Genomic DNA, 18,934 nt, shown 5'->3' on the forward strand with positions numbered 1-18,934 from the left:
TCCAAATGAATCTGCGGACTTCTGTCTTTAGCGTCAAGAAGAACGTTTGCGGGGCTAGTATCGGTATTGTTTGGAATATGAATAGCAGTTTGGGTAATAGCGTCATCTTAACCGCATTCACCCTTCCCAGCCACGACATATAGTATGAGTTCCATTTGTGTAGTTCTTCTGTTGCTGTTTTCAGTATCGGGAGGTAGTTGTGTGCGTATAGATCCGCCGGGTTTGGAGTGAGCCAGATTCCTAAGTATCTCATACGTTGGTCGCACCAGCGGTATGGGTGTTGTCTCTGGATCGTTTGTTTGAGTGTGTGGTTGACGGTCAGGTTCAGTATCTCCGACTTCGAGTGGTTGATTTGAAGGTTCGAGAGGTGGCCGTATGTCTCGAATTCCGTCTGTATGGCTTGTAGGGAGGTCATCGGGTTCGTGACTACGAACAGGAGGTCGTCGGCGTATGCCAGAATTTTATGGTGTGTGTTTCCAATTGTTAGTCCTTGTATGTCCGCATTGCGTCGGATCGTGTTGAGGAAGGGTTCTAGTGTCAGCGCAAAAAGTAGGGGCGAGAGCGGGCAGCCCTGCCTGGTGCCGTTGTGTATCTGGAAGGGGTCCGATAGTGCGCCGTTGATCCTGATTCGTGCCGTGGGGCATGTGTATAGCGCTGTCACCCAGGTGAGGTATTTTGCCCCTATGCCGAGGTGTCGGAGCGTTTCGAACATCAGGTCCCAGTCTACCCTGTCGAACGCTTTTTCTGCGTCTGTGGACAGGAGTAGCACTGGGGTCCGTTGCGTTCTGGCATGGGCTATAATGTTCAGGGTTCTAATGGTGTTGTCCCTTACCTCCCTGTTTGGGATGAACCCCGTTTGGTCGTGGTGGATAGTAGCAGGTAGCAGCGGTGCCAGTCGGGTCGCGAGGACGCTTGCCAGGAGTTTGAGGTCCGTATTTAGCACGGAGATCGGGCGGTAGCTAGGGCATAGTGTCGGGTCTTTTCCCTCCTTCGGAAGAAGGGTAATGTTTGCCGAAGTAAATTGGGTTGTTGGTATGGCCCCTTCGTGGATGGAGTTGAGGGCTATGAGGAGTTTTGGTACTGTTTCCTGTGTAAAGGTCTTGTAGTACTGGAGCGGAAGGCCGTCTGGTCCCGGTGCTCTGCCCGTTTTCGCTCTCTTGATAGCGTGTGCCAGTTCCTCCGGTGTTATGGGTGTCTCCAGTGTTTCTCGGTCGGCCTCTTCTATTTCGGGCACATTTGCTGCAGCTAGGTACCTCCTAATGTCATCAATGGTACTGGGTCGCGGTGCTCCTGGGGTCTCCCGTCGGAGGTGGTATAAGTCTTGGTAGTAGGCTTGGAATGCTGTGGAAATCTGGTCCGGCATGTGCCTGAGTCGCTGTTGTGCGTCTTTGATTTTTGGGATGTAGAGTTGGGTTTTGCGTTGTCGCAGTAGGTTCGCTAACAGTCTCCCGCATTTGTCCCCGTGTTCGTGTATCATGTGTTTGTAGTGCTGGTAGGAGCGTTGGATCGAGCGGTTGAGGTGTGTGGTGTCAGGATCGGGACAGGGATCCAACACGCAGAGTACAAAGAGTGGAAAGGTACGTATACCGGGCCTTAGAATGGCCGGACTAACGTACCGAGAGAAATAGAGAATAGTCAGAGACAGGCCGAGGTCGAGGGAACGAGAAGACAGATAAGCGAGAGACAAGCCGGGTCAAGGGAGAACAGAGAAGCAGGGTAGTACAACAAGCCGAGTCAAAACCAAATAGAGCAAACTAGAATACCAGAGCACTGAGTGACTAGACAAGCTAGAACCACGACAGGGCAATGAGCTGAAGTGAGAAGTAAGCTTAAATACCCTGGCTCTGGATGGTAATCACGCCTCTGACAAGTACCGATTGGATATCGGACACTTGAGTGACAGGTCGCTCGTGATAGCGTCATGACGTCACGTATTGAGCGTCCTGCTAGAAAAGGACGTGGATTCCTCGCGGCCGGTGTTTAAGTGACTGGATGAACCGCGAGGAACGAAGGAAACAGCTCGCCTGGACGGCCAAGCCACCAAATCTCTACCTCCCTTAGAGGTAGAGACCTCAGGTACCCTGACAGTAGCCCCCCTCTCAGATACGCCCACCGGGCGGAAGGAACCGGGGCGAGATGGGAAGCGAAGGTGAAATGCTCTGCGGAGGCGAGAAGCATGAACGTCCTCCTGAGGTACCCAACTCCTCTCCTCAGGACCATATCCCCTCCAGTTGACCAGATATTGCAATTTTCCCCTTGAAATTCTGGAATCAATGATGGAGCTGACCTCGTACTCCTCCCGACCCTCCACCTGAACAGGACGAGGCGAGGAAACCTTAGAGGAGAATTTGTTGCAAATAAGAGGTTTCAACAAGGAGACATGAAAAGAGTTAGGAATGCGTAAGGCAGGCGGCAGAGCAAGGCGATACACAACCGGGTTGATACGAGTGAGAATCCTGTAAGGACCTATGTAGCGAGGAGCAAATTTCATAGATGGGACTTTTAGGCGAATATTCTTAGTACTCAACCATACCCTATCCCCAGGAACAAAAACAGGAGCCGCTCTTCTATGCTTGTCAGCGTGTTTTTTGAACAACGAAGAACTATGTAACAGAATTTGCCGAGTCTGATCCCATAATCTCTTCAGGTTGGCGACATGATCATCAACCGACGGTATCCCCTGAGAAGAGGAAACCGAAGGAAAAATCGAAGGATGAAAGCCATAGTTCATGAAGAAAGGGCTAGAGCGAGTTGAATCACAAACAAGGTTATTGTGTGCGAACTCCGCCCAAGGAATCAGACCGACCCAATCGTCCTGGTGTTCGGAAACAAAGCAACGCAGATACTGTTCGATCTTTTGATTAGTACGTTCAGCAGCTCCGTTAGACTGAGGGTGATAGGCAGAGGAAAAGTTCAATTTGATACCCATTTGAGAACAAAAGGATCTCCAGAAACGTGAGACAAATTGAGAACCTCTATCAGAAACAATCTCCGAAGGAATCCCATGTAGGCGAAAAACCTCTCTCGCAAAAATCTCCGCCAATTCAGGAGAAGTCGGAAGTTTAGGTAATGGTACGAAATGAGCCATCTTAGTAAATCTATCCACCACCGTGAGAATAACAGTCTGTCTCTTGGAAGCAGGTAAATCAACGATAAAGTCTATGGACAAACAGGACCAAGGTTTCTCAGGAACGTCTAAGGGGTGTAACAGGCCACATGGAGAAGCATGAGGTAGTTTAGTCTTGGCACAAGTCTCACAAGCTGCGACGAACTCCTCAATATCTTTTCGAAGTGAAGGCCACCAGAAATCCTTGGATATCAGAGAGTATGTCTTGCGAATACCAGGATGACCAGCTATCTTACTTTCGTGAAAACATTGTAAGAGCTCCAGTTGAAGTTCAGGAGGAACAAAGTTTCTTCCCTCAGGAGTGTTTCCGGGAGCTAGATGTTGTGACTTCAAGATCTGGTCAAGTAGCGGAGAATGAATTTTAAGACTGGTATTAGCAATAATATTGCATTTGGGTACAATGGAGGACACAAGTGGTTCAACTGAAGCAGAAGGCTCAAATTGGCGAGATAGCGCATCGGCTTTAGAATTCTTTGAGCCAGGTCTGTAAGTCAGAACGTAATTGAAATGGGTAAGAAACAACGACCAACGAGCCTGCCTGGAGGACAAACGCTTGGCCTCTCCGATATAAGACAAATTTTTGTGGTCTGTTAGAATGGTAACAGGATGTAAAGTACCTTCCAATAAATGTCTCCACTCTTTCAAAGCTTTGATAACCGCTAGTAATTCTCTGTCACCAATGTCATATCTGCTCTCAGTACCGGACAATTTTTTAGAGAAAAATCCACATGGATGTAATGGTTTATCCACACCCAACCTTTGAGACAGGACAGCACCTAAACCAGTCTCTGATGCGTCTACCTCAAGCAGAAAAGGCAGGGAAGTGTCGGGGTGAACTAAAATTGGAGCGGAAGCGAAAAGCTCCTTGAGAGTTTTGAATGCAAGAAGAGCTTCAGTAGTCCAATTCTTAGTATCAGCCCCCTGTTTGGTCATATTAGTGATAGGTGCGATAATTGAAGAATAGCCCTTAATAAAGCGCCTATAATAATTAGAAAAACCAATAAATCTCTGTACGGCTTTAAGACCTTTGGGTAAAGGCCACTCTAGAATGGACTGGAGTTTATCCGGATCCATCTTAAACCCCTGCCCAGAGATCACATAGCCGAGAAAGGTTACCTGGGTTTGATCAAAGCTACATTTCTCCAACTTGCAGTACAAACCATGCTGAAGAAGCTTGTGCAATACCCTCCTGACTTGCTTGTGATGAGTCTCAATCTCACTAGAATGTATAAGGATATCATCTAGGTATACAATGACGCACTCTTGCTGAAATTCCCTAAGAACCTCATTTATCAGATCTTGGAATACCGCTGGTGCATTGCATAACCCAAAAGGCATAACCGTATATTCATAGTGACCATAGCGAGTATTGAATGCCGTCATCCACTCATGTCCCTGCTGGATTCTCACCAAGTTATATGCCCCTCTGAGGTCTAACTTGGTGAAAATTGTAGAGCCCTTCAAACGATCGAAGAGTTCGGTGATCAAGGGAATCGGGTAGGCATTTTTAATGGTTATCTTATTTAAGCCTCGATAATCAATACAAGGTCTCAAAGAACCATCTTTCTTTTTAACAAAAAAAAATCCAGCCCCGGCAGGGGAGGAGGACCTCCTGATGAATCCCTTGTCTAAATTCTCGTGAATATACTCCTCTAGAACTGAGTTCTCTTTCGTAGATAATGGGTATACATGGCCTCTGGGGGGCATGGTACCAGGGAGTAGGTTAATTTTGCAATCAAAGGACCTGTGTGGAGGTAAGGTATCGGCTTTCTTTTTGTCAAATACTGCCTTTAAATCTAGATACTGAGGCGGAATTTGTGTCTCTGTAGGATTGTCAAAGGTAGCCGATGTGTTAGTTAATCCGAGAGGTAAGACCTTCCGCAAGCATTTTTCTTGACAATTCTTTCCCCACGAAACTATCTCCCCTGACTCCCAATTAATAATAGGGTTGTGTCTCCTCAACCAGGAGTACCCCAGGACTATGGGAATAGACGGAGAAGAAATGAGCATTAAGGATATATCCTCTTTATGTAGGATGCCAACAGTTAAGTTAATCGGTATGGTCTCATGGAAAATAACAGGCTCAAGTAACGGTCTACCATCGATGGCCTCAACAGCCAGTGGTGTCTCTTTTAACTGGGATGGGATAGCATGCTTGGCAGCAAAACCCTGATCTATAAAGCTCTCAGCAGCTCCAGAATCGATTAGTGCCATAGTCTTTACTACTCCCTTCTCCCACCTCAAAGAAACGGGTAACAGAAGCCTGAACTCTTTGTAGTTGTGAATAGAGGACAAAGTAGAAACACCCAAGGCCTGTCCTCTAGAGAAACTTAGGTGCGAGCGTTTCCCGAACGATTAGGACAATTTAGGCGTAAATGGCCTCTGACTCCACAATACATACATAAACCCTCCCTTCTTCTGTACTGTCTCTCTCTCTCTGTGAGATGAGTACTGCCTATCTGCATAGGTTCAGAAATACTTAAGTCATCGAACTCAGAATTTTGAAAGGTAGGCGCTAGTTTAAAGGAGGGTCTACGGGTCCTATCTCGAGTGTTCTGCCTCTCTCTTATGCGTTCATCAATACGAGATATAAAAGAAATTAAATCCTCCAAATTCTCAGGGAGTTCTCTAGTAGCGACCTCGTCAAGAATTACATCTGATAACCCATTCAGAAACACATCTATATAAGCCTGTTCGTTCCATTTAACTTCTGCCGCCAAAGACCTGAACTCTAGTGCATAGTCCACAAGTGTTCGATTGTCCTGTCTAAGGCGCAACAGTAATCTAGCTGCATTGACCTTTCTACCAGGAGGGTCAAAAGTTCTTCTAAACGCAGCTACAAAGGCATTATAATTATAGACTAGTGGATTATCATTCTCCCATAAAGGATTGGCCCATCTCAGAGCTTTCTCAATGAGTAAAGTAATAACAAATCCAACCTTCGCTCTATCTGTAGGATAAGAGCGGGGTTGTAATTCGAAATGGATGCTAATCTGGTTTAGAAAACCACGACACTTCTCCGGTGAACCGCCATAGCGTACTGGTGGGGTAATACGGGAAGAAGCACCTACAGTGGCTACCTCTAGACCTGAGACTGCAGGAGAAATAGAAGGAGTACGTGTCTCCTCAGGTGGGTTACTAGCACGAGACAAAAGTGCCTGTAGTGCTAGAGCCATCTGATCCATCCTATGCTCCATGGCGTCAAACCTGGGATCAGAAGAACCAAGCTGACTGTTTGTACCTGCAGGATCCATTGGCCCTGTCGTAAAGTCAGGATCGGGACAGGGATCCAACACGCAGAGTACAAAGAGTGGAAAGGTACGTATACCGGGCCTTAGAATGGCCGGACTAACGTACCGAGAGAAATAGAGAATAGTCAGAGACAGGCCGAGGTCGAGGGAACGAGAAGACAGATAAGCGAGAGACAAGCCGGGTCAAGGGAGAACAGAGAAGCAGGGTAGTACAACAAGCCGAGTCAAAACCAAATAGAGCAAACTAGAATACCAGAGCACTGAGTGACTAGACAAGCTAGAACCACGACAGGGCAATGAGCTGAAGTGAGAAGTAAGCTTAAATACCCTGGCTCTGGATGGTAATCACGCCTCTGACAAGTACCGATTGGATATCGGACACTTGAGTGACAGGTCGCTCGTGATAGCGTCATGACGTCACGTATTGAGCGTCCTGCTAGAAAAGGACGTGGATTCCTCGCGGCCGGTGTTTAAGTGACTGGATGAACCGCGAGGAACGAAGGAAACAGCTCGCCTGGACGGCCAAGCCACCAAATCTCTACCTCCCTTAGAGGTAGAGACCTCAGGTACCCTGACATGTGGTGAGTTGGTCTCGTTTGGATATTAAGTCCCTGTACGTCTCCGCGTCTAGGGTGCGTTTGTGCCTGGCCTCCAGGTGTGCTATTTCCTGGCTGAGGTCGAGGACCTCCTGCACCGCTGCCTTCTTGCGTGCTGCACATATCGCGATGATTTGGCCACGTATCACTGTCTTGTGTGCCTCCCAGCATGTCAGAGGTGTCACATCGTCTGTCTCATTTTCCTCAAAGTATTCCTGGATGGAGTGGCTGATCTTGTCCACTACGGATTCGTCCGTGAGGATCGATTCATTCAGTCTCCATGACATCTGTCTGGGTCGGAACAGCGGTGATTTCAGCCGTATGCGGATCGGGCAGTGGTCCGACCAGGTCATTGGTAGGATCTCCGCGGTGGTGAGCAGGGTCAGGTTTTGGTGTGGCATGAGAAAGTAGTCCAGTCTTGTGTACGTTGAATGGGTCATTGAGTAGAAGGTGTAGTCACGGGTCGATGGGTGTAATGCTCTCCAGCAGTCCGCTAGTTGGTGGTGATGAAGGAGGCGGAGCGTGTTAGCGTATCTGTTGCGTGGGGTTGTGCCGTGTGTGGATGAGGAGTCTTGGTCCGGATGTAGTGCTAGGTTCAGGTCTCCGCCGATGATCAGAGTGCCTTCTGTGAATTTCATCAGGATGTTGAGTATTTGTCGTAGGTAGTGGTGTTGTTTCGTGTTAGGGGCGTACACGGTGGCAAACGTGTAAGTTTGGTCCAGGATTGTGCCTTTTGTGAAGAGATACCTTCCTTGCTTGCATCTGATGGTGGCTTTCTCCGAGTAAGGGACTCGCCTGGAGAAGAGGATGCATACTCCTTGTGAGCGTCTATCTGGGTTGTTGCTGAAGTATCCTGTTTGGTAATTGCGGTCCCTTAGGGCCGGTGCTCTGCCTTCTTGGAAGTGTGTTTCCTGGAGGAATGCTATTGATGCCTTGTAGTGTTTTAGGTCGCGCAGAAGCCTCGTTCGTTTCTCTCTAATGTTTAAGCCGTGCACGTTGTAGGAGACTATGCTCAGTTCCTCCCGAGTGAATCCGTTCGGCCCCGGGGTCGACATCGCCCGGGCGGCCAGGGGAGACAATTTGATAGGGCAGTGGGGGGAGGGAGGGGGAAGGAAGGTGCGGGGGGGGTGTTTGTTGGTGTAGTGTGGTGCGGTTGTGGTCTCGTCTGGGTTTTTGTATTAGGTTTGTGTGGTCTTGTTCTGTCTTAGGTGCTACGTGTTGTATACAGGTTAATGGACAAGTGTCCCGGTGGTGCGACTGTTGGACCGGCCTGTTGGTAGGTCTGAGTCGACTTCGGGAGTTGTGTGACCCCTTACCGGAGGGGGGGGTCTTACGTCCTATGCCTGTGGGGGTGGCGAGCTATGTGTCTGGGGTGGCTCGGCCGTGGCGTCCGCCTAGTTTATGTGGGTTTTGTAGTATGTGGTGGGTACGTGGTTCGTGGTCTCCCGTCTCTCCAGTGGCTGTGTGTTTGGAGCGTCCGCTCTGTCTCTCGCTGTATTTCATGTGTGGGTCATCTATGGTATATTAAGTGTGCAATTGCTGTCCCTCTGCTGCCTCGGGGTGGTCAGTTTGTTTGGTCGTCTCGTCAGCTGGTCCGCGGGTGTAATTGAGTTGGGGGGACCTCTGTTTGCGGGTCTTGTGTGTTTATCGTTTTGTTTGTGCATCTGATTGGATTTGTGAGGCTAGGTTTTGCTGGGTCAGGGCGTTCTTGTGCAGCTTTGGGGTGGGCCGTGTCGTGGGTCAGGTCTGGGAGTGCTATTTCGTAGCCTGTTTTGGGTCTCGCGTTGTGGCGCAGTGCAGGTGAGGATTGGGGTGAGGTCACACCATGCAGCGGTGTTCTATTACGTAGCTTCCCCCACGTGTTTCTCGTCTCTAGGTCATAGATGCTGTCAGATTCATTAATAGGTGCTCGTCTGATGCCATATTTGGGTGGGTTCGGGTGAGGCGCGTGTGTGTGGGGAGCGTTAGACTTGCATTAACATTTGCAACATTGGTAACAATTGTAACATTTATAACATTTACATCTTTAAAGTTAATTAAATACCCCCATGGTCATTTCCGTTTTGTATGCTTACTATTTTTCTGCAAAGGTTTGTTTTGCTTTTGGCCCTCTATCTATTCCCTATATTACTATGCTGTGCTGTCTGTATTTGACTTGATTTGGGGTGAGTATGCGTATGTATTAGCCTTAGACTGTTCCATATCTGTGCCTGGTCCCCCTGAACGGTATCTGGTCCAGTATTATGGTGACTATATTTAATTAACTTTTTTTTATTATTATTATTATTTTTTATTTTTTATTTTTTTATTTTTTTTTATATATATATATATATATATATATTTTTTTTAACTATATTTCCCCCCCCCTCTCCCTCCCTCCCCGTACATACGTCCTGTGTATCTCTTCCTGTCCCCTTTCTGTCTCCCCTCCCTCCTGCATCAATATCCCCCTCCCCCTCCCTGCCTCCCTCCTTTGCCTCCCTGCCCTTGCATTTGTCTCACTCTTCCTTTCCCAACCTCCCTATGTGAGATGTGGTTGCGATTCTAATGTTCGTGCCACCTTTGCATGCAGTCTTTTTGCCATTCAATGTCACGGTGCTGGGTAGTTGTGGGTGGGTTCGCCTGTTTTCTCGTCAGCCCTCTCAGGCGGTGGCGTTGGCACGCTTTCCCGTCCCCCTCCCCAATAGTTCTGTTCCCCCCCCTTGCGGTGTGGGTCCCCATGGAATGCTATGAATGTTGCAATTTTTGTCCCCTCTGTCCCCCTGGTATCCGTCCCCCACCCCAAATTCTGCTTGTGTAGATGGTGAGCCCGTGTTTGTCTCTGTTTTGTGTCCCCTCCCCCCTCCTGTTACTCACTGTTCGTCGTGCACTGTCGGTGCTTCATGGGTCCCCTTGTTGTCGTCTTGGCTGCGTGGTGCGTCTTCTGTTTATTGATCCCGTCTCGCTTGGTCTTGGTTCCAGCCACGTTGGCGTTGGTGTTGGGGCCTTTGAGGGCCATTGTCGGGTCTGCGGGGTTGGGGCGGTCCTGGTGGTTGCTGGAGGAACGACCTCGCTAGCCAGTCGGGTACTTGTACTGGTGGGAGGCCCATGGTGCGCATGAAGCCCGGGACTTCTTCTGGTTTCCTTATCACCAGCTGGTCAGGACCGTGTCTGGCTGTTAGGGAGAATGGATACCCCCAGCGGTACGGTATCCCTGCTTGCTGCATGGCCGACGTCACTGGGCGCAGGGCTCTCCTTGCCTGCAGCGTGTATCGGGATAAATCTTGATAGATGGTTATAGTTTGCCCTTCCAGGCGGAGCGTGCCCATGCGGCGGGCTATGCGTAAGATTTCTTCTTTTAGCTGATAATTGTCTAGGCAGCAAATTATATCCCTGGGTTGGTCCTCTGGAGCTGGTTGGGGTCTCAGTGCTCTATGTGCCCTTACCAGGCCTATTCTGGGTATATGCTGGCCCCCTAGTACCTGGGTGAAGATCTGCCTCAGCATTTCTGGGACATTTTCTGATGGGCCCCCTTCTCTCACCCCGCGGACGCGCAGATTCAGCCTGCGGCCGCGGTTATCTAGGTCGTCCACCCACGTGGTGAGGTGCGCCATGTCTGCTTCCTGGGCTGTTACTGCTGAATTAGTGTGTTCTAGGTCTGTCCGCAGGGCCTTGGTTTCGGCCTCCGCTACTGTCATGCGGGCCTCCACATTGGATAGGTCCGCTCGAAGTTGGGCGACTTCTTCACGGACTACGCGGCCTAGGCGGTCTGAGAGGGCCTCAAAATCTGATTTAGTGAGGAGGTTGGGTAGTATGTCCCTCCACTCGCCGTCCGGCGTCACTTGGGGCTCTGAGGTGAGGGATGGGGCCGGGGAGTATCTGGCTGGTGTGGATGGGAGTGATTCCGGTACCTGGCTTGAGGCCTCCATCTCCGTTTGCGGTGACAGGGCGCGGGCCGTGGCGTGGAGGTAAGTTCTGATCGACTGTTCTCCCCCGCGGCCCGCGGGTCTCGGGGTGCTTCCTGGGTCAGCTTGCTTCTTCGTGCGACCCATCTGCGGTGTGTGGACGAGCTGGATGAGCGTGATGTGTGCAGTTTATGCGGGCGCCACGAGGAGCTGTGGGTTTATGCGTCCATCTTGGTCGGCCGCCGGACACGCCCCCTCAATGAGGATTTTGAACATGCTGGACATCCTCATGCACAGCGTTAGGACGTCCAAAGTTGTTTCACTGAGTTAATCTCTGTTAGAAATCACAAAATGGCTCTATTTTCTATACCAGGCATAGGCAACCTTCGGCATTCCAGATGTTTTGCACTACACCTCCCTTGATGCTTTGCCAGCATTATGGGTGTACTAGCATTATGGGGAATGTAGTCCACAACGTCGAGTGCTAAAGAATGCCTATCCCTGCTCTATAGTATACTAGTATTCAGAAAACCTAAATACTAATAGAAAATGGGTGGAAACTGCAAGTAGCCAAAATAACTACTGATATATCCAACATTTTCCATTCTGGGATTAATACAGAATATTACTGGACATCTTTTGCTTTACAGTGACATAATTACATTTGTGAGCTAAGCTTGAAATAAAAAAAGTATGATTGAAAAGATCATAAAATAGTGTGTGCATGGTTTTACCTGTTACGTAAATTCTTTGTGGTGCTTGATATTTCAATGAGGTCATTCAAATCTCTTAAAAAATAAATAAACAATAAGTAACAATAAGTATATATTTCAGAAGATAAAACATTGTTTTTTATCTTCCCTTTCCATTCTCTTCCCAGACCTTCCCTTCTTTACCACCCTAACTCCCTCAAATATGTCTGGTGTTTACATCTTATTTACAAAAGGGCACAAAATTGGTCCACTTAGTGTACTGCAATATATATAGTGTACATAATATAATACACCGATTGGCACATTTTCCCTCAGTTGGTTCATAGATCAAGTAAGAAAAAGTAATTAATAGAGTGAAAAAGAAGAAAAGCAGTAATACATCTATTTGTATGTATATATATATATATATATATATATATATATATATATATATATATATATGAAAAAGCAATAAAGGGAGCACACTAGGTCAAGATCACAAGACCCAGCAGGGTCGAAACGTTGATTTTTTTGCTTAAACCACAGCTATGTATTCATTGGGAATGCAGTAAATAATTTTGCACTACAATCAAGACCTAGTGTGCTCCCTTTATTGCTTTTTCATATATATAACGCGGGATTGCACCTAGGCTTATTTATATTTGAGAGTTTTCTTACAAGGAGGAGTGCCTGGCTCCGGATTTTGTTTTTATATATATATATATATATATATATATATATATATATATATATATATATATATATATATATATATATATATATATATAAATGTTTATTAAATGTAAATATTTTTTTTTACTGATATAAGTAAAGTGATGTAAAAATTATTCTTACCCTTTACTGCTTGATGTCCTAGTGGTTGTTACATCAATAAGATTATCAATGTCTTGACTCCTATGAAAAATTTAAAAGAGTTGTCACTGTATATTTCAACTAATTCCATATCTCTCATTTTGTACCAGTATAGCTAAACCCTCCTGCTATGTCCAGCATTCCCCATGCATATTCCTGTATTGCTCTGTGACATTGTTATTAATTACTTAAGTAATCAACTTAATGAGAACAGATAAAGCAAGTTATTGCACAATGCATTCAAGAAGTTCCTACCATTCCTGTCTTTTGACTGGTGAACTCATGTAGGGTAATTCGCAAAAGTAAGGATTCAATATGAATTCAAAGTATATTTCAAATTAAAGGAACACTATAGGGTCAGGAAAACAAACATGTATTCCTAAAACCTATAGTGTTAATGCTTTCTCATAGGAAAGCATTGGACTGGATGAGCTTGTCTAGGAGGCAGATCAGGGGCAGAGCCAGCACAAACCAAACACAGTCCTGGCCAATCAGCCTCTCCTCATAGAGATGCATTGAACCAATGGATCTCTATGAGGAAAGTTCAGTGTCTGCATGCAGACTGTGGAGTCACTGACTACCAGTGCTGCACTGCCCCAGGAAGCACCTCTAGAAGCCCTCTCAGAAAAGACCGTAAAATGTTTACAGCAAAAAGCCTGAAGGAAATCATTCTATTCACCAGAACAAATGCAATAAGCTGTAGTTGTTCTGGTGACTATAGTGTCCCTTTAAGGTCAAAATAGTTGAACTAGACAAATTCTCTAAGTTTCAGTTTAGCTACTCTGGGCCTTAAATATGAAAAACTCTCAGATTTTGCTTTGAATTCTCACTTTATTGAATACCTCCAAATGACAGTGGTACCTATGTTGCAGAATGCCAGATGAGTGAGTAAACTGTATTTTTGCAATACCTTTTCTTCTGGCACTCAGAAAAATCAAACTCTGGCATAAAAGAAATGGAGCCAAAAACACCTACAAATTTCTCAAAATAATGTTTGTATTTCCTTTGCATGTTCTTAATAACATAACCATGATTCTCAATGTATGTACAATTTTGAATCTGACATATCTGAAGACTCAACACATATTATATTTGTATATAGCACAATTTAAGTCCTCATTTTGGAAAAATGGAAACATGCATTTTAGAACAATGGATTTTAGGCAATTACCTGTCTGATGTGCAGGTTCTCCAGTTATTATAATCATGTATAAAAACACCATACTAATCCCACTGGAGAAACATTGTTACTACCATCACTACTTTGTACAATCCTACTTTTTAGGGGATGTAATGCGGCACACATGCTTGGACTTGCCGAGGAAACACTGATCAGTGTGTTCCCAACATATTTGCTATGATGGCTAAGTAGTATCCTATACATAGCATGGAAGCATATCATTCATCTCTTTATAGTCCTACCTTTGTCTTCTTTCCACCACAGTTCTCCTTTCTCCAGTCTGCGATACGGCAGGCTTTGTAGGATAAGTAGGTCTTAAATAGAAAAGGAGTGCATTCATGTTTATTTCATTATTGATTTAATGAATTATTTCTAAGTGAAGAAAAGCCTAAGATCATGTTGGCCAGTCCCTGTGTCTTGCCAATCAACTGGCTTTCATAATTGAGTTGAGGAAGCCTTGCTTGTGACTCAGACCAACCTTAACAACTGGCTTTTGTAGGTAAGGTTGACAGGCAGAGTGTAAGTAAAAGAAGGGTGAGATAATGAAATTAGACACTCTGTGAGTGAGAGTGATTGACATGAGGTGACCGTGTTAGTGTGAGAGATGGGGTATGGGAGAATGGGTGATCAGAAATTATGGAGGATATGTGACTTAAGGACAGTGGCAAGAGGAGGCAAACTATGATGACGACTGTCAAAATATGTGTCCCACAAGGGAAACTGTAATTCATACTAATATCTTATTGATTATAATACTATTATTATTTGCAAATTAAAACCAGCTATGTGTTCCTAAATCTATATATTGTAATTTTAGAATTATATATAGTTACTTCTCATCGGTTTTAGCTGGGGATACCCTCGGCACCACTTTGGGTTTATCTTCAGTATTTTGAAATTTACAAAAAAAGTTTGCCAATTAAACAGTCCTATATTTTGATTATCCAGCATCATATATGATAATAGCTTTCTGTGGCTTTATAAGTAAGTTGTTATGGTGATCACTATTTAGAAGAAAAGCTATGTATTATCATTCTAAAACTGATTAAAAATGTTCTGGAGCTAAAGAGTCAAGGTCCGGTGGCACTGTAGACAAAGCATTTAAATTGATAAGACACCAACTAAACCATTTGTTAATAAAACATTACAGTTTTTTATTATGGCATTATTGTCAACAGGAGATCAAAAACTTGGATGTGGCCATAAAGGTTTTAGTGCTGCTATCTTCACTGGGACGTATGTAGGTTTGCTATTATGACATTATTCTATTTACAAAATCAATCCCCACAAACTACGGTATGCCTTTTTATATTGTATGGAATCCATCAGATTCTAATGTTGCAAATTGTTTTAATACAGTCCCTATTCATAAAAATATCTGTAATGTTTATCAGTAAATTGGGAATTACAGAGAATTGATATAAGAATTTTAGTTCAACACACTCAAATTTGAAAGATTCCCCACCATAGTGTTGGATTTACTATTTTGGACTAAGCTTTGCAATGCCCTAGTCAATTCACAACCACCCCCTATTTATTTCTAGGGCAATTTCCCTTTTTTTTGTACAGTGTATTAAGAAAGATTTTTACCTGAGATCAGTTTTGGGTAGCGGTGAGGTAGGTGAGGTAGGAGGAAGCTTTGGCTTGTCATCAGATTTTTCAAACCTATAGATTTAAAATGGCACAGAAATGCTAAGTTACAATGTATATTTTAACTCCTGCATGATACAGAGATCACCAAGAAAAGAAATTGGAAAGAGCGACACAAATCAAAATTTGTGTGCTACAAGCAGTTTCCATTTACACATCACTTTCCCTTATCAATGAATTTCATGAAGCAGCAACATTTTAGCTTATACACTACATTGTAATTGAGAGAGCCAACTGACGTTACTATGGCAACTCACAAAATGTAAATGTGTCTCTGTGCACTGAGCAAATTAATACCTAGCTGGAACCATATTAACCCCATCTCTTGCTAACATACATAGTATTGTCATTACAGACTGATTTCAACGAAATATTGTATAAATCGACCTCTTGGAGAATTAAGAACGTGTTTTAAGTTTTGCTTTCTAAAGGTCAGGCTTCAGCTTTTACTTATTTTTGTGGCATTTGCTTCAAAGTTATAGAAAAATATTTTAATGTCTTAATCTTCCAGCTAAGGCGAAGATACCAAACTAGGTGACAATTCTATTAACCCAGCTTCTGATTAATTGATTGATGTATTTGGACCAATTCTACTGTCATCTCTATCTCTTTGTTGTCATTCCATGTGTTGGGATGTGCTGCCGAATATGTAATTCTCTTACATGGGTGATTGTGTGAACTGGCTGGTCTAGTGTATGTGTGTAAAAAAATCACTGAGTTACATAAGCCATTGTTCATTCATTTAATGTGCTTCTGTTATAACCTCATGACAAGGTCTATTATATTATCAAACAGTGGACATTATTATAAAAATGGGAAATAAATAAAAATATACACTAATAATTTATTTTTTTATTGAAACCAGTGTTTCCCTTTGAGGAGCACTCACTCATTCAATGAATTAGTGTACAGTACAAAGTGAGCAAGCGAGGAAACATTCCTGACTGTACTCTACTGCCGGGAGGTGTTACTAAGGAGATTGATAAAAGTGGGTCTTCCTCTCGAAACTGGCAGTAATATTACATAAACCAGAGAGGATATAAAGTTAACCCATAAGGCTATTCAAGCTCGAGTGCTTTAAGAGACTGGAGCTTCCTTTTAATAGATGAGTTATTTATTTGGTGCATTGTTTAAATCTGCTTTGTCTTTGAAGGTTTACATGGAATACTGATAAGATCAGGGCTGTATAAAGCGTTATGAGGGAGCATTAGAATTATTAACGGTAACAACAGTATTATAGATATAATTATGATTATTACGGTTATATTTTTATCTACAATATGCACCAATCTTTGTATCTTTTTTTTCTTTTTTTTGTGTGTTTTTGATGGTTTTTAAGTGTTTTTTTTTTTTATTTTGTGAGGTTTATGTGCTTCCCCCTTTGTCCCTCTTCCTCTTTGTGTACCCTATATAAATAATAAAATATAAATGTAAAAAAAATTAACAAAATCTGCTCTGTCTTTATAGAGCATACTCAAAACTGTAAAGCTGCTTTCTTCTTATTTAACCAGAAATCTCAAGTTTAACGTACACTCTCTGTTACACTTGAGATCTAATCTTATAATAATAATAATCTTATAATAATTTTAAATAAAAAATGCTCACAATCATTACCTTGATCTCGCACTGTCAATCAGACTGGACCTTAGTGGTTTATCAGAGGTTCTTTCATCCGATGAATAGATAGTTCTTCAATGCAAGAATACAAGTGTTATCAAGTTAGATGCAATAAAAAGAGTCAGCTGGTCAGACACATAAATTTGTACTACAGACTGTGCAAGTATCTACCATGTTATCTGTAGATATATGTCTCTAGTTTTGTAGGCCATCTAAAATATTAGGTATACATTGTTCCTTGAGTAAATCCCAGAGCCTCGCTTACTAGGAGGGGCGGCTCTATACTTTGCGAGACCTTAGGCGAACCCCACTAACACCATTAGTGAAAAATAAATTTAAAGGTTGCCTTATGTGTGTATAGGGAGCTGTAGATATATTGAATGGCGGGCTTCCAGCATTGGATCATCTTCAGAGGCTTGCATTTTCGCGGCTCCCTATGCCTCTGCCATGTGAACTCTCTGACTGTAGTTATGAGATAATTTGCAATAAACACATTTAATTAGCAATTATGCTAATGGTTTATACACGAATGCGGGGTATGGTTGTATAGCCTGACAGTCGGGTATACATAAGTGCCAGTGTGAAGGGGTTATTGGAAACAAAAATGTAAATTTTGGTTGGGTTTTTAAAAAAACAGTTACCAAAAAATTAAGTTACAGATAAGAATACAATGTCATATACTTTTTTCCCCACATATTCTATAATCCTTAACATGTATATTATCATATATGTATTTCCCCATGAATTGTATATATATATATGTATTTAATATATATGTTGCTTGAAACTTTACCGTTTTGTTGCCCATACCATACTACTATCACATTACAGACATGGACACACACTCTTAAATGCACACATATACACACACTAATACACAAATACATATACACACTGATACATGCACATGCATACACTCACACAAACACATTGATGCAAAGAGACACAAATATTGACTAATACAGACATACAGTCATAGTGTGTATTTATCTGCCTGTGTATATTTCTGAGTGTGTCTGGCATTGTCTAGCTGTGTGTGTGCCTGAGAGTGTGTGTCTGACAGTGAGTAAGGGAGGGAGTGGGGGGAAGAGTGAAGGAAGGAGGGGGTGACAGTGGGGGGGGGGGGAGGGTGACACAGTGATGAGGTGACCATGAGGAAGGGGGTGACACAGTGATAGGGTGACCATGAGCGAGGGTGACACAGTTAGGGAGAGGGTGACAGGTGGCAGAGGGAGAGGGTGACAAGTGGCAAAGGGAGGAATGAGTGGAATAGTGAGGGAAGGAGGGCATGACAGTGAGGGAGGGGGTGACAAGTGGCTGAGGGAGTGAGGGGTGGAGGGGGGTGACACAGTGAGGGAGTGGGTGACAAGTGGCAGAGGAAAGGAAGGGAGGGGTGGGTGAAAGGGTGAGGGAAGGAGGGGGTGACAGTGAGGGAGGTGGAACCAAATCCCCATATTTATACTTAGATAGGCATTTTAGTAGCCTTCTTTGTTTTTTTGTAGTCTGAGTGCGCCGCAACTATTTATTCTTTCATTAGTGAGGGAGGTGGTGACACAATGAGGGAGGGGTAGACACAGTAAGGGAGGGGGTGACAGGTGGCTAAGGGAGGGTGGGGGTGTCAGGTGGCTGATGGAGGGAGGGGGTGACAGGTGGCTGAGGGAGTGAGGGGGTGACACAGTGAGGGGGTGACAAGTGACTGAAAGAAGTAGGGGGTGACACAGAGAGGAGGTGACAAGTGGCTGAATGAGGGAGGTGGTGACACAGTGAGGGAGGGAGGGGGTGACACAGTGAGTGGATGACACATTGAGGGGTGACACATTGAGGGAGCTGGTGACAAGTGGCTGAGGGAGCGAGGGGTTGACACAGTAAAATGGGGTTAACACAGTGAGGAGGGGTGACACAGTGAGGGACGGGGTGACAGGGGGCTGAGAGAGGGAGGCAGGGGGGTGACAAAATAAGGGAGGGGGTGACAGGTGGTTGAGGGAGGGAGAGGGTGACAGAGTGAGGGAGGGGGTGACAAGTGGCTAAGGGAGTAAAGGGGGTGACATAGTGAGGGAGGGGTGA

At 44.5% G+C, this 18,934-nt stretch overlaps 1 protein-coding gene across 4 annotated transcripts in view; it reads right to left on the reverse strand.

Moving 5' to 3' along the window:
- SCEL (sciellin) overlaps nucleotides 1-18,934 on the reverse strand; it is a 75,349-nt gene that overhangs the window by 18,203 nt on the left and 38,212 nt on the right. For 3 of the 4 annotated variants that reach the window (XM_063425840.1, XM_063425834.1, XM_063425830.1), the window contains 6 exons: nucleotides 16,868-16,942; nucleotides 15,194-15,268; nucleotides 14,437-14,502; nucleotides 13,846-13,917; nucleotides 12,406-12,465; nucleotides 11,593-11,646 (listed from right to left, as the gene is read on the reverse strand). In XM_063425840.1, coding sequence (XP_063281910.1) covers nucleotides 11,593-11,646; nucleotides 12,406-12,465; nucleotides 13,846-13,917; nucleotides 14,437-14,502; nucleotides 15,194-15,268; nucleotides 16,868-16,942 — 402 coding nt within the window. The remainder of the gene's footprint in view (nucleotides 1-11,592; nucleotides 11,647-12,405; nucleotides 12,466-13,845; nucleotides 13,918-14,436; nucleotides 14,503-15,193; nucleotides 15,269-16,867; nucleotides 16,943-18,934) is intronic. The other variant, XM_063425844.1, reaches the window with a different exon arrangement.

The sequence above is a fragment of the Pelobates fuscus genome, chromosome 1, assembly GCF_036172605.1.
Source record: "Pelobates fuscus isolate aPelFus1 chromosome 1, aPelFus1.pri, whole genome shotgun sequence".
Classification (NCBI taxonomy): domain Eukaryota; kingdom Metazoa; phylum Chordata; class Amphibia; order Anura; family Pelobatidae; genus Pelobates; species Pelobates fuscus.